The 15,611-nt window shown below is 38.1% G+C and overlaps 1 protein-coding gene across 2 annotated transcripts in view; it reads right to left on the reverse strand.

The window, feature by feature from the left end:
• POLQ (DNA polymerase theta) overlaps positions 1 to 15,611 on the reverse strand; it is a 133,079-nt gene that overhangs the window by 33,785 nt on the left and 83,683 nt on the right. The window contains exons 19-23 of one of the 2 annotated variants that reach the window (XM_045502192.1): positions 15,187 to 15,330; positions 13,926 to 14,122; positions 6,382 to 6,622; positions 4,745 to 4,938; positions 1,530 to 1,667 (exon numbers count right to left, since the gene is read on the reverse strand). In XM_045502192.1, the coding sequence (XP_045358148.1) occupies positions 1,530 to 1,667; positions 4,745 to 4,938; positions 6,382 to 6,622; positions 13,926 to 14,122; positions 15,187 to 15,330 (914 nt within the window). The remainder of the gene's footprint in view (positions 1 to 1,529; positions 1,668 to 4,744; positions 4,939 to 6,381; positions 6,623 to 13,925; positions 14,123 to 15,186; positions 15,331 to 15,611) is intronic. The other variant, XM_045502193.1, reaches the window with a different exon arrangement.

The following is a 15,611-nucleotide window of genomic DNA, read 5'->3' on the forward strand; positions in this document are numbered from 1 at the left end:
CAACTATATTGGGGCGCCTGGGTGGCGCAGTCGGTTAAGCGACCGACTTCAGCCAGGTCACGATCTCGCGGTCCAGGAGTTCGAGCCCCGCGTCAGGCTCTGGGCTAATGGCTCAGAGCCTGGAGCCTGTTTCCGATTCTGTGTCTCCCTCTCTCTCTGCCCCTCCCCTGTTCATGCTCTGTCTCTCTCTGTCCCAAAAATAAATAAAAATGTTGAAAAAAAAATTAAAAAAAAAAAACTATAACAACTATAGATTATAAAATGCAAATATGTCAATGCTGAGTAATATCAATTTAGATCCACCTTAAAAATAAAATCAATGAGATGTCAACTTAGCAAGGTACTAGAACTGCCTTCCCTCACCCCACCCCAAGAATCCTTTCTCTGTATTTTCCTTCTCTATTCTTCATGTGATTGGAAGTTTCTTATGTTTTGTTTCGCTTTGTTTTCCTTTTGCCCTAATACTTTCATGGTTTCCATGTCAAGAAAGTTAGAAGACATTTATCTTCAAAACTGTGAATTTTCCATGCTACAGAATTTTGCTAAACTGCTAAGAAATAGGAACTTGGAAGGTTAGAGGGCCAGTGAGATAAAACAAAAAGTTTTGTTACAGAATGAAACAGTGGAAACTTCCCTAGGGCAGGTTAGTCACAGTGAATGATATTAGGGTCAAAATTCTACAGAACGGCAACTGGGGACTTCTTTCTCCTTGGCTGTTGTGGCTGTATTTCCTACCCCTTATTATTCCATTGAAAATTTGTTCAGCAAAACTGTAAAATTAAGCCTTTTCTCTTCTCTCTTAAACATAAAGTTTCCATGGATTGTGATTTGTACTTTTACTTTGAAATTAGTAGAGTAGAGGGGTCTCTGGGTGGCTCAGTTGGTTATCTGACTCTTGGTTTTGGCTCACGTCATGATCTCATGGTTCATGAGTTCCAGCCCTGCAGTGGGTTCTGCGCTGACAGTGTGGAGACTGCTTTGGATCAATTCTCTTTCCCCCTCTCTCTGCCCCTCTCACATTCACTCTCTCTCTCAAAATAAATAAGTAAACTTAAAAAAAAAAAAAAGAACTTAGTAGATTAGATTCTTAAAAGAAGTTCATGGAAAACTTACTATTTTGCCCTAAAATTGCCCCTAAACTGTTTTATTTGTAATGGCTGGACTTTTTTCTTTTTTAATTCTTCCACACCTTTGTTCATATACCTATAACTATATAAATTATGTTACACTAGAAGTCCAAGAGTAGTGGATGTCAATGACTAAATAATGTCTACAGATCTAAGTTTATAAACCATTATACTGTTTTAATGATAGGAAGGACACAACTGCTAAATCAGATTATGGTCCAGATTTTCCATGATGGAATGTCTCCAGTTTTTGCAGGCAGTTGAACCACAAACCAAATTGTTTTTATCTGGATAAGTTCAAATATTGGGCTATGCTGGATCTTGCTTTCGTCAGCATTCTTTCAAGACACTAAAATGCTAAAAGTAATTCAATTTCTGCCCTGTGACTGCCCCATAGAGCACCTTACTGGTGCTGAGCTGTTTTCCCAGCCTTAGCTTGCGTCCATTGTCATTCACTCTTCTAGTAGAACCCAAAGTCTTCTTGCTGCCTTGATTTTTTCTCTCTCCATTTGGTGGCAATTTTAATTCCAAAAATAAAACCTGCAAGAAATTAATGCTTCTTTAGTCAAGAATTAAATCACAAGCATTGACATTCACAAACATTTTTTAAAGTTATTTAAGAAAATCTATATAATTCAGTATGGCTTTGGAGATTTTCTTATAACATCTTAAATTATCACATTTAATAAATAATGGTAATAAAAATCTGTACGTCAAGTATGTTTATACCCTAATTTAGGCACTATCAGATTAATACCAATACCAGGCTCTTAAACAGTCAAGAACACGGGAATGTATACTCTGTGCTGAACAAGCTACTGACATTGAGACTAGCAATTGCTCTGACAAGTGTGAACTCTCCTAAATACCCCTTGATGTGGTAACCAACGTGGCTACTCAACCATTTAGGCCTCATAGAGGGTCAATATGGGAGGCTCTGTGGCTATTATATGATCACAAAAATCAGAGAACACTAAGGTAGAAAGGGATCCAAAAAGTCATCTACTTCCACCACCATAAGGCTAGACTCAGAATCCTTGGGCACAAAAGTCAGGAGAAGGTGGCTAACCCAACGTAGCAATAATGATAGCTAGAGTGGCTCATAAGCACCCACTGAAGAAACTAGGCCTATACAGGGCAGGGATTTTTTTTTTTTTTAATTTAAAGTGGCAATAAATCAACAATTCCAGGAGGAAAGACCTACCATAATTAAAACAATTCAAAGATCTCAAGTTACGTTTTTAAAGGTTCTTTATCTTGCATTTCTGTTTTTGGTGAAACCCTCAGAATTGAGTGCGGAAACTTCATAAATTACCTCTCCACGTCTCAATGAATATATCTGTGAAATGAGGTAGTTGAACTAGATGAGAGCAAGAGGCACTAATATTTATTGAGGACTTACTTTATGTCGGCCATTATGCTAGATGCTTTAACACGTGTCATCACATGTAATATATGTAACAATTCTGTGACACATTTGAAAAGTTTACACAGTTGGAGAAACTTGCTTAACATTACATGGCCAAAAAGCAGAAAAATTAAGAATTAGAACCCATAGTCCTCTGACTCCAAAGTCCTTTTTCTTTCCTCTAACCCATGCTTCCCTCTAGACTAGGAATCAACAACCATTTCCAAAAATGGGCCAGATAACAGATATTTTCAGCTTTGCAGATTTTACTGTCTGTCACAACTTTTCAATTGTGCCATTATAGACCCAAAGCAGCCAAAGACAATAAGTAAATGAACAACAGGTGTGGCTGTGCTCCAATAAAATTTTATTTACAAAAGCAGGTGGCAGACCAGATCTAGCCCACAAGACGTAGTTTGCTGATCCCCACTCTACGCCAGTGCCATCCAAAAGAACTTTTTTGCAATAATGAAAATGTTCTATATTTGCATTCCCCATTATGATAGTCACTTGCCACATGTGGCTATAGAACATTTGAAACGTGTCTAGCACAAGTAAGGAACTGAATTAATATATTTTATTTAATTTTAATTAAATTAAACATAAATAGCCACAAGTGGCTAGTGGCTCCTGTATTGGACAGTGCAGCTCTAGATGATTAGTAATATCCTTCCCAGGTCAAAGATTCAACTTCAGATCACTAAGGATTAAACAGTCAATGTGTGAAACTTAAATATAATTTCCATTTTAACATGAAGACCTAAGAACAAGCCATTAACATCAAAGGTCTTTTATTCTGGCCTAGAGTTTAGTCTAGGCCTATGGCCTTAGTACCCATCTGAATCACAAGGGCACAGATTCCTGTCTTTGCTCCAAGCCTACTTATGCTGAAATCCAGAGATCCTATGTTTTTGATAAGTTTTCTATGTAATTTTATGTGCAGTCAGTTTGGGAGTTGTAAGCTAAAGAACTCAAAAGAGGGGTGCCTGGGTGGCTCAGTCCACTGGGCAGCCAACTTTGGCTCATGTCATGATCTCATACCTCATGAGTTTGAGCCCTGTGTCAGGCTCTGTGCTGACAGCTCAAATTCTGTGTCTCCCTCTCTCTCTGCCCTTCCCCTGCTCATGCTTTGTCTCTGTCTCTCTCTCTCAAAAATAAATAAACATTAAAAAAAAAACTCAAAAGAAAAAAATTAAAAAAATAAAAAAGGCACCACTAATTCAATACAAATGTACCCTGTGGTTAGGAGAAACAAAATTCCTCTTATTTTAAAAACATAATCCTGTGGCTTAAATAGGGGGCATTTATATGAGTATATATAACATTTATTGAATGTTTACTATGAGATGAGCACTATTCTAAGTGTTTTACATTCATCATTTACTCCTCACAACAACTCTGTGAGGTATTTCTATCATAACCCATTTTACTGATGTAGAAATTGAGATATAAAGAGTTAATGTATTGGCCCAAGGTTCAGAGTTAATTACTAAGTGGAGGAGACAGGATTCAAATTCAAGAAGACTGGCTTGAAAGCCTGTGATCTTTACAATATGCTGTATTACTGAATTGCATCTGTAAGACACCTGAACCTCAATGCTATCGAGCATAAGCACCCACCCTGTACTTGTAACCCCTCTACAACAACCCAACCACCCTTTGCGGAGTGTGGGGAAACAAAAGAAGAGAATGTCAAACTTTGAAAATAAAAAAAAAAAGGATAAACTGTGTCAAAACGTATGTAAGTTTATAAAAATCTTATGTAGGTTTAAAAAAAGCAAATAGTCACAAAATACCCTTTTTCGTTAACAACTGAGAAAAATATCTAATTTTGTTCTCCAAAAAAAAATTGGGGGGAAGGAAGGAGTGAGACTTCATGAAATGTCAAACTTCATGGAGAAACAACTACACTGTTATGTAACATCACTATAGATCTTTTGTTCAATAAATATTTACTGAGTACCTCCTCTGTTCTAGGTAAATCTCATGGAGCATACATTCTAGGTTTCTTTATTACCTTCCAAACTCATAAATACAGATATAATTTATAAATTAGACACTAGAATACTCTATTTCCAAAGTTCTCTAATAACTAAAATTTTTAAAATTGATCTTTGTCATTTAGGCAAACACATTTAGGAAACACACACACATACACAAACACACACATCATTTTTAACTCTAAAATTCTGCATTCCCATGATACAACCTCAGCAATATCATCTGAACTGGTGAAGGAAAAACTGTGCCCGGCTAGTTGATAGGCCTGTGTCTCAATCGCATCCAGCTTGGCTTGCATTATGTGTTTCTGACTTTCACACTCTGCAGTACTAAATCCAATTCCATTTAGTTCTAACAAGGCCAAGCAGTACTGAGAGGGCATTTCCACTTTACAGAAAACATCTGGAAGAACAAACAAGAAAACTAAGACATTAATTCACCAGCTAAACGATTGGATTAGCATCATCACCTAAAAACACATGGAATTTTTCTAGGCAAATTCAGAGGTGCTACCCAAGCAATTCTTCAAGATCCAGTCTCCAAAGCAGCACTCTCAGGCCAACAATGAAAGGCATAAAAGTACTTCCCACTTTTCTTTTTTTTTTTCTTTTTTCAACGTTTATTTTTATTTTTATTTTTGGGACAGAGAGAGACAGAGCATGAACGGGGGAGGGGCAAAGAGAGAGGGAGACACAGAATCAGAAACAGGCTCCAGGCTCCGAGCCATCAGCCCAGAGCCTGACGCCGGGCTCGAACTCACGGACCGCAAGATCGTGACCTGGCTGAAGTCGGTCGCTTAACCGACTGCGCCACCCAGGCGCCCCTACCACTTTTCTACTTCAGCACTAGACCACTATCTTTGTCTACACAGAGGGCAGAAAAACTGGCAATCTTGTGAATAGTCTATATTACAATAAACTGCATTTCTCCCAAGATAATGTTTTTGTTTCTACCCTTGGCAAGAGCAAGAGAGCCAAACTTATTTGCTAAATTGACTAGAAAGAGTTAATCTCCTGAAATTATTTCCAATGTTCCTGGTTCCATGATATGCACATTTGCACAAAGAACTAAAAATGGAGGCTTCTTACCAAAGAAGCCAATGCTCTTACCAAAGAGTAAAGAAAAAGCTTTCTAAAGTAAGAATCAGAGTATTTTTCTATCTACTGATGCTTCTCAACAGAGTAGTCATTCTACATCATTTTTTTCCAGTATGCTTTCTGGAATATTAGTGTCAAAGATACTCTATGAAAAGAGTACAGTTGAGAGACACCGTATTGGGAGTTCCAGCATTTATATACTGCTTTTGGATATTCATGATGCCTGTTAATTTAGTAAAGGCTCTGAGAAGCCCTGAAGCAAAGACTATTTAATTTTGTATTAACTGAAAGTCTGAAATTATTTGACCACAATACCTTGTATCTTATGCAATACTTATTAACATCCTGAAAAGTAAAAATATTTAATGTCTCACCTTTTAAGGAAAGTTTGTTGACCCCTGTGCTGGATAATCCAGACATAGAATTTGCATTAAAAGTGATAAAGAGGGATGCCTGGGTGGCTTAGTCCTTTAAGCCTCTGGTTCTTGAAAACAACTAGGTCGTGATTTCAAGGATTTGTGAGAGGGAGCCCCCCATGGTGGCAGCTGTGCTGACAGCACAGAGCCTGCATGGGATTCTCTCTCTTCCCCCCTCTCTCTCTGCCCTTCCTCCTTGCTGTCTCTCTCTCAAATAAATAAAGTTTAAAAAAAGTGTGATGAAGAGTGATAAAGACCTGTGATAAAGTGTCTAAATATAAAACCAACACCAGTCTGTAATAGCACAAAAATGCCAGCAACATCGTTTTAACCTTGAAGGTTTTCCTTCTTCAACAAAGAATTGAGCTGATTCATAGCGTTGAAGATGAGAATCGACTCCATCGAGGCTCTGTATCTCCCAGAATGTTCAGTGTTGACATTCAGCCCCAGACTCTGAACTCCTTGGCCAGTCTCTATCCCTTCGAGGAGTGGAAGCTCATGAGGAAGAAAACTGGAAACTATGCTGTGAAGAGTTGGCTCCTTAGAATCTGGATCTAGTAACCAGCATGCCACCTGAGAGGGTTCAAAGACATTGTGCACACTTAAATTAAAAGGGCAAACTGCTCATTTCTAATCTCACTCATTTTCATGTAATACCAATTCAGTGGCCTTTCTAGAAGAGGAGGAAAGGATAATTATAAATTGTCCCAGGACTCATTTTTGGTACTAATTCGAGCAGTTTTCAAAGAAGGAAAACTTACAACTTTTCATCACTACAATGATGATACAGCTCCTGTTGATATAGTTCTGAAATAGGCTTGAAATACTAGCACTTCAGATAATTAAAACTTTGTTTCTGAAAATGTAGATGGACTCTTCTCCACTAAGGTTTGATTTGGGCTAAGCTACTCTAGTAAAGATAGGCCTATATAGTTTTAGGTTTTTAAAAATTCTTTCAACATCATAAGAAGTGAGACATAAATGTTTTACCATTAAAACTTCATACTCAAAGTTTTAGAAAGCCTCTGGGGGCTTTCCCGGCCTGTCACTAGGACCATCCAACAAATCATGACTGCTATTTTTAGCTCTCCTATGAGACTAGACTTGTATTTTCTAATGCTATGTGATCTAGCAGATCAAAATTAAATTAGAATTAGGAAATATAAGCCCTATTCATAATTCTGACAATTACTAACTGACTCATTTACTTCTTCTGTAGCTTAAGAATGTAGTTTGATAGGGGAGTGTGATACTGTGAATTATAATAAGAAATTTAAAATTGGTCTCCTTGCATTTCTAGGACAGAACTTCTAAAACCCTTGACATTTCCTTAACTATGAGATAAGGTGTCTCTTGTTATGTTAATGAGGTGACTTTCGGAATGCCCCTAGGTTACCTAAGGATGGGAGCTGGCTGCCAGAGGAAACAACTCTGATTGGAGGGTGAGTACTTTCAGTCTCACCCCTGACCAGCTGGGAGGTGCCTGGAAGGCCAATGGCTAATGATTTAATCAATCGTGCCTATGTAATGAAGGCTCCATAAAATCCCCAAATGACAGGATTTGGAGAGCTTGGAAGTTGTGGAACATGGAGGTGTTGGCGAGAGTGGTGTGCTCGGACAGAGGATGGAAGCTCCCTTTCCCTTCCCACATACCTTACCCTGCATCTCTCTTCCATCCGGATGTTCATCTGTATCATTTATCATATCCTTTTATAATAAACTGATAAATGTAACTAAATGTTTCCCTGAGTTTTGTGAGTCACTCTACTTAATTTATTGAATCTGAAGAGGGTGGAGGTCACAGGAACCTCTCATTTACAGCCAGTTATTCAGACTACAGGTAACAACCTGGATTTACAACTGGCACCTGAAGTCCTTGCCAGATGTCCTCGGAAAGGGGGGTCCTTGGAATCTCCAGTCTGTAGTCAGTTGGTCAGGAGCATATGTGTTAATTTGGGCTTGCAACTGGCCTCAAGATAGTGGGCAGTCTGTGGCACTGACCCTTAACCTGTGGAATTGGATGCTATTTCCAGGTAGATACTGTCAGAATTGAGTTGTAGAATAACCCAGCTGGTGTTTCCAGCATTGCTTGATGGTGTGGGGGAAAACCCTACAAACACATCAGAACTGGTCTCAGTAGGGGCGCTTAGGTGACTCAGTCTGTTAAGCCTCTGACTTCGGCTCAGGTCACGATCTTTCAGTTTGTGAGTTCAAGCCCTGCATTGGGCTCTGCTGACAGCTCAGAGCCTAGAGCCTGCTTTGGATTCTGTGTCTCCCTCTCTCTGCTCCTCTCCTGCTTGCTCTCTCACTCTCTCAAAAATCAGTAAACATTAAAAAAAAAAAATTAAAAAAAAGAATTGGTCTCAGAACACTTTTTTGTTTTTTTTTTTGGTTTTTTTTGGTGTCAGACAAGCAGAACTTGCTAGAAGGGCCTGGCTCACAGAAACATATGGTTTATGAAGAGAAAGGGTAAAAGGGTGGAGATTATGATCCTTTGATCGCTGGATGCTACCTAGTGACCCATGATGTGAAACTGCAGTTACACTCTAGTTACTAAAGGTAAAAGCTACCAATGTAATTTAGAAATGGTAGACCTAACCCCCAAGGAGTTGGCTCATTAGATATATAAGGAAATAAAAAATAATAATCACACTAAACATACAATCTCCTGGTTACTGTTATCTGTAATAGCTAAATAAAAGTAAAGTGCTGGGTCTCACCCTGATGCTAAACCAAGTTCAGATTTGGGTTGGTCTGAGCTCTAGCCAGTAGCCTCAAAGTCATCTGTACAGGGGCAACACAAAGTAGCCCTAAGACCTCTGGTCATCATTAAGGTAATCAATGTAGGAGGGCAATACCTACAAACTACCAAAACTAGAGGATACAGTGTGAAGAAGCTGTTTCCCTTTGCGGATCAGTATAATCAGTCTTTTTTTTTTTTTTTTAAGTTTATTTATTTATTTTGAGAGACAGAGTGAGTGGGGGAGGGGCAGAGAAAGAGAGGAAGAGAGGGAGAGAGGGAGAGAAAAGGAGGGAGGGAGGGGGGGAGAGAGAGAGAGAGAGAGAGAAAGAGAGAGAATCCAAGCAGGTTCAGCACTGTCAGTGCAGAGCCCTTTGCAGGGTTTGAACTCACAAACCGTGAGATCATGGCCTAAATTGAAGTTAGACACTTAACCAACTGGGCCACCCAGGCACCCTACCTACTATCATCAGCCTCTTGAGGAACCTTTACTAAAATGGATTGGGAGAGTAATTTAGGAGGAGGGTCTGGTCTTGGATGCTGCAGAAAAGGCAGAGGGTTGATGCAAGACCCCACAGCTCACTATAGTATAATCATAGTTGAGTGTTTGTGATCCAGACACATGCGAGGTTGTTGCCAAGGAAACAGCTGGTACACCGGATAAAAGCCACTGTAAGGTCTGTTTACCCTGAGAGGGAGACTGTCCCTTTTCTCTTATAAATGCCAAGTGGAACACCCCAGATAAAGGAGCTGATATTCTTCATATGCAAGCCATATGGGACTGCTTTATGATAACTGGGATATTTACCCACTGAAATCAGTAGATTATCCAGGTCACAGTAAATGCTTTGGTTTAAGGGGGGCCTTTAACCATATAACTACTGTTGCAAAACTGAGGGACAGTTTGGGAAGCCTTATCAAAATTACCACCTCACTTCCTCTCATAGGCCTTAGAGGTGATAATAAAAACTTGAGATTTATTAACAAGAGAATGAGAAGAGGCAGGGCCAGAGTCAAGAGACTTCCCAACAGGGTGGAAAATTTTAAAAGGTTATTAACAAATAAGGGGAATAAAGCAAATATTGACAGGAGCAAGAGAAAGAGGAAACAGAAAGGGGAGAGTTACAGGACTCACCCCAGAAGGCTGGAAATCTTTAGATGGTTATTAAGAAATGTGATGAATAAAATGGGTAATGATGGATTAAATAAAAGGTTTTAATAAAGCACCACCAAAGGTTGGGTGGGTCAAAGCAACCCCCCCTCCGTTAGTCCTCCAACATTAAAGGGCCTCAAACAAGACTGCTCTATTCACCATAATATGGAGAAATTTTAAAAGCTTGAAGGCAAAAGGTACAATGAGAAACCTGACCAGGGGTTAGGCAGATTAATCAAGTTAATAAAAGGGCCGGGGTACCTTGGTTCAACCCGTCCCTCGGGACTCAAAGCCTTTAGGACAAGCGTAGGTAAAACTGTCAGGAGGTGGAAAAGAGAAGTTTCCAGATCTCTTTGATGGAAGATCCAGGAACTCTGGTACCAAAACCCATTGGTAAAGCCCTGATTTGGGCTACAATTAGATTAAGAGAAATGTAAAAATGTAATCGTTGATAGGCTTATGTAAATTGGAATGTTTAATTATGTGAAGAAGTTGTATCTCCTTTACCTGAATATTTTATCGTAATGAGTTGTTATGCCTGGTTGGGGAACACTTTCCCTACCTAGTTTTGTAAAACCAAAGCCTTTTGATGAAGTCCTAATGGAGGTTATGATTAGAAATGTAAGGGTTGATGGAATTAAGGAAAAAGTCTGTAGGAGAACTGGTATGTTTGAAATGGCTTTAGATGAGGTGGTTGGGTCCTTACCTGATTGCATTTTGGGAATGGACATTATGTCAAACAGGGGAACATGTCCCATAATGAGTATTGTAAAACAGAAGGCATCTAAATTCACTCTTCAAGCAACGTTAAATAGACAAGCTCAGTGCGAACCAGTAAGATTGCCTAATCCCGCACAGTGTGGAATAAAGCTCAAGTGCTGGTAAAGACAAACTGTGCAATTGCCCTATGTGGAGACTGGGGCTAATGGCAGAGCTTGTGAGCATCTCATGACAATGACTACTGGGACTTTAAACAAGAGAATTTCCATTTGAGGGTATTTATTGCCTTCTTATCTGACATTATTAATTGACGCTATTTCTATTACTAAAGGATATAATACGATCCTGAAACCTGAAATACCCACAAAGTGTTGGGTGATATCTGAGAACTGCTCTAATGGAGATGGCAGTGCCCAGTAGAGTTCCATAATAAAATGGAAACAGTTTATACAGGATCCTACTGCCTGGGGAATGAAAAGAAGAGATACTCAAGAGCAGGGAGCCTCTTTTCTCCTCGGCTTGACTCTGGAATTGTGTGAGGAGGAGCTACTGGATTCCATTGTCACTTGGACAGTGCTCTAGAAACAGTCCTTGACTGACTGATAAAGAGCTGCTAGGTTTGTGGATGGCAGTTCCGAAGTGAATGGACAATATCCTGCTTTGGAAGGCCATCATTCTAATTAAAGAAGATAGAAAAGATCATCCTGGTGTGCTGAATTGCATGTTGTTTTCCTAGCAGTGATGAAAGAATTGAACAGAGCTAGGGAAAAGCTCTGTTTGGGTTTTCACTGCTCATAAATAATGCCCAATAACTTTGCCAAAATGTCAGTCAGGAAGGCAATGGACACATGGCCTACTAAAGAAGGGTCCTCTTCTGGGACACAGTCCTTATAGAAATTTGAAGGGGTGCATCAAAATAGGACACATTAATGCCTTTCAGAAGAATTCCCTTCTAGGCTAGGAAGGTGACTAGAATCATCAAGCCAATGTCCCTGTATGACCCTGGAAGATGGACACCTGGATCTGTGAAATGAGTGGGCCTGGTTCACTGCAGCAATACAGAGATCGGCTGAATCTAGACATATTCCTCTTGCACCCTCTGAGGCACAGAGTGCCAAAACAAACTATTCTATCTGCCAACAAGAGGGACCGAGACTGCAGATGGTTATTTAGCAGATTCCCTGTTAGGAAGGTTATGAATATAGCTGGCAGGTGAAATTAATGCTAGTAGCCTTGGAGGGCTACAAATGGGTCCAATAGGAACAGACATTGACTCTGGACTGTGCTTTGCTTACCTGATTGTAGGGGCAAATGCTCTGGGTACTATTAAAAGAACAGAAGAAGAAATTGCACCAGTTTGAATGGCTGACTGTTATTTCTTCAGACTAAAGAACACACTTTACAGCCCATAATGTTCAACGATGGGCAAAGAGATATCCTCCTCAGTACTAGTTTGATAGAGAACTGAAATAGGCAATTAAAACATTGGTTGTCGTAAATGGGGGAAGAGAAAGTCAGGAAGAGATGGCTTTTATGCCTTCATGGTATGTGAGTATATGCTCACACTCAACATGAACATGAGTGGGGCTAAAGGAGTCCCCACTGGATATATTTGTCTGTTTGGATCTGAGGAACTAAGGCAGGGGGTGGGGGGAAGGTGCTAACATACTTTCTTTCCCACATTACCTCAACTTTTTTCCTTTTAGCTGATAATAGGGGTCACAGGACCAGGACTACGGGTATAAGGGCTGGAAATGAATGATTCCTAAGCAAGAAACTGTAACTATTCCAAAAGGGGTGAAGGCACATCCTGCCCCATCAGGCCCTTAGGAATTGTAACATAAAGGTTAAAGCATTGAAGGAAAAATAGTAGTTATGGCTAAGTAAATGAAGAAATGGGCTTTGTAAGGAGGAAAATCCAATATTAACATCTTAAAAGCCGCTCCAAGCAAGAAATGATATTGTCTTTTAGTTTGATTATGTCAGATACCTGAAAGGGTGAGGCCATATATTGCTGACACCACTCTTACTTTTGGAACCTGGTAAGCCTGCAAAGCTGGGAGACATTTTCATATCCTGCCATCCACATTAGAAACTGGTGAACAGAAACCTTTTAGAGAATATCAAATACGGTAGTTTGATGTAAAAGTTGGCAAATGCTTCTTATAAAAGTGAGCTTTTTAAAATTAATAGTTTATCTTCTTACATCAAAAGTGTTGTGACTGACAAAACTGATTGTGGAATCTTTCAAATAGTTTATGTAAAAAGTACTACAATAAATTTGAGATGCTACAGTAGTTTTAATGAGAAGCTCATATTACCCATATTCTCCTTTTGGACTCTGGAACATCAAAATTAAGTGACAACTTTTTATATCCAGGAAATGTCAGTTTAAAAACTACATGGAATTTATCACATGTAAACCAAGCCCAGCCTGAACTGCAGAAAAGGCCAGTATCTTCAGTTTATTTGATATTGCCTTTGAAAATCTTTCCCTAAAAAAGCTAAAGAAACTAAGAAATTTATCCTATTGATTTATCCTATTATTGATTATATTGCTAATAACAACCAAGTAGTATCATATATCAATTCAAAATTAATATTCTATACACCTCATGTATTCAGTATCAATAGGGGGAAAATGATATTCCTTTGAAAGCTATGATACTGTAAATAAATGTCTTATGAAAATGCATTATACTGTTTATGTTACAATAATGTAAGTTACCCTTTCCTTGATAACTCAGTCATCATTATGAAAAGCATATCATGCTTTACTATTATTATAAGCAAAGTTCACAGGGGCTAATAAGGTGGTTTGTCCCTATGCTAAGTGGCCCTAAATGTTGTCCTTTTAGATGGCTTATTATCTACACATTTTTCCTATTTTCTGCCTCTATACTCATGTACATCTGAGTACCTGCTACCATATATTTAAATCTGACAGTTCTTACTTCATTTCTAATTTACTATGAGACAGAAAACTTAAAACATAACCAAAATAAAATTTTTTTAAATCTCTGAGGAAAGATATGAATTTTAGTGCTTAGAATTTGTGGAATCACTGTTTTTATCTACACAGAGGTATTTTGGTGCCTAACATTCTGTTCTGGGTGGATGAGATTACTGGATAAAGGAATGACTACTCTGAAAAATGTAAGCTTCATTGTTGGAGTTAAATAAATACCAAGTCATTTAAGAATTAACACTACACATTAAAAAACTTTTTTTAAGTATAGTAAAAATTAAATAAGACATGAAACCTTAGGATCTTCATAACTTTGTTCCAAGGAGATACCACAAGACAGAAGAAGAATTTTATAGCTCTGGATGAAGTCATAGATGATAATAGAACGTTCTTTATCGGATTCCTCTTGAAAGCAAGACAGAAGATACCACATTCTGTCTTTCACAGTCAGGCTTGGATCCAGAGAAGGTGGGACCAAACTGGAACTAATTTCTTTAAAAAACAAACAAACAAAAAGGCTTAAGGCAAAAATTACATGCATTCATGTGAAGCAGCAATCTTTAATAAAAAGACTGAAAAAAGACTCAAATCTAAGGGTTTACTTCCATGTAACCAATAACTCAGCATGACCTTATTCAGGTTATGTTGATCATATAGATGAAGTGCTTCATATTCTAGTGTGTATGCTGCCGAAGCAAGCACGAAGCTTCATATTCTAAAAATTAAGGCTTATGCTATGTAATTTATATTGTTCTATTTAATTAGGTGGGAGACAATTCTAAATATGAAGATTTCTAAAAATAAATTTACATTTCCCAGAATAAGGAGTTAAAGACAGAAAAGGGTGTTTTGAAATGAATTTTAAATGAACTCCTTAAAAAGGTTTAGTATGAACGTATAGTGTTACATCTTAAAAAAAAAAAAAAAGTACTCAACATAACACATTTTCCCTCAAAACAACTGAAAAAAATTTCATGCTTACTCAGGAATACATACATTGTATGACATTCTTTAAAATGTTTACTTATTAATTTTGCTCCTGTCTAAAACCAATTATGTCAGGTACGTAATGCAGCAACTGTAATCAGATCACAAGGTATTTCTAGATCATATCCTCTCTATTCCAAAGACTTCTACAAAGGCTGTATGATTCAACTATTGTATATGTTCAGCTCATCAGTGTCACTAGATAAGTTCCAGACACGGTCAATGACAGGAAAAAAGTCTGAAAAGAAACTGGTATGATCCAATCTTCAGAGCAATCCTCTAAGATATCCAGGGAGTCCCTAAGGCTCCACTCCACTACCTCCAAGAAGAAAAGATAGTATTAGTAGCCTATGTGATAGGTACAGGGGAGTAAGAATAGTATTTAAGACATTCATTCTAATGAATATATGAAATAATGTACACATGTGCCACTCCCCCCCCCATTTTTTTAATCCTAAAAATAAATTCTAGGTAAATATCAGGAAACTATTCTCAACAAAAAAGGCACTATCCTAATAGAGATTATCTTAAAAATTATATGGTGACTTAATCAAATAGTGATTACTTACCAGGATGCTTTTGTTCCTTCTGCAGTGAAAAATAATAGGCATCTCTTCCACCCCAGCACACTGCCAGACCAACCACCAAGATGTCATCACAACCTTTAACAGGAACTCCATCATCTCTAATAGGGGTTTCCTGAGGTAGGCTAACTAAATAAATCAAAAGTGAAATAGTTAAAAATCTCAAAATAAAGCCATTAAACTGAATGTTAAAACAATGATAATGATAAAAAAAACTATTTGATTGGCAAAATTTCCAGATCCCCATAATATGCATTATTTGGATGGTCTTTTTAAGGCATATGTAAGATCTTTCTAGGCTTCCCATCAATTAAGATAACTGTCACTTTGAAAAATTTATCAAAGATATCTTAAAATATATCTATAATAATAACTAAAGTGGGTATTAACTAAATTTTTTAAAGCTACAT

Source organism: Leopardus geoffroyi, chromosome C2 (genome assembly GCF_018350155.1).
Source record: "Leopardus geoffroyi isolate Oge1 chromosome C2, O.geoffroyi_Oge1_pat1.0, whole genome shotgun sequence".
Taxonomy (NCBI): domain Eukaryota; kingdom Metazoa; phylum Chordata; class Mammalia; order Carnivora; family Felidae; genus Leopardus; species Leopardus geoffroyi.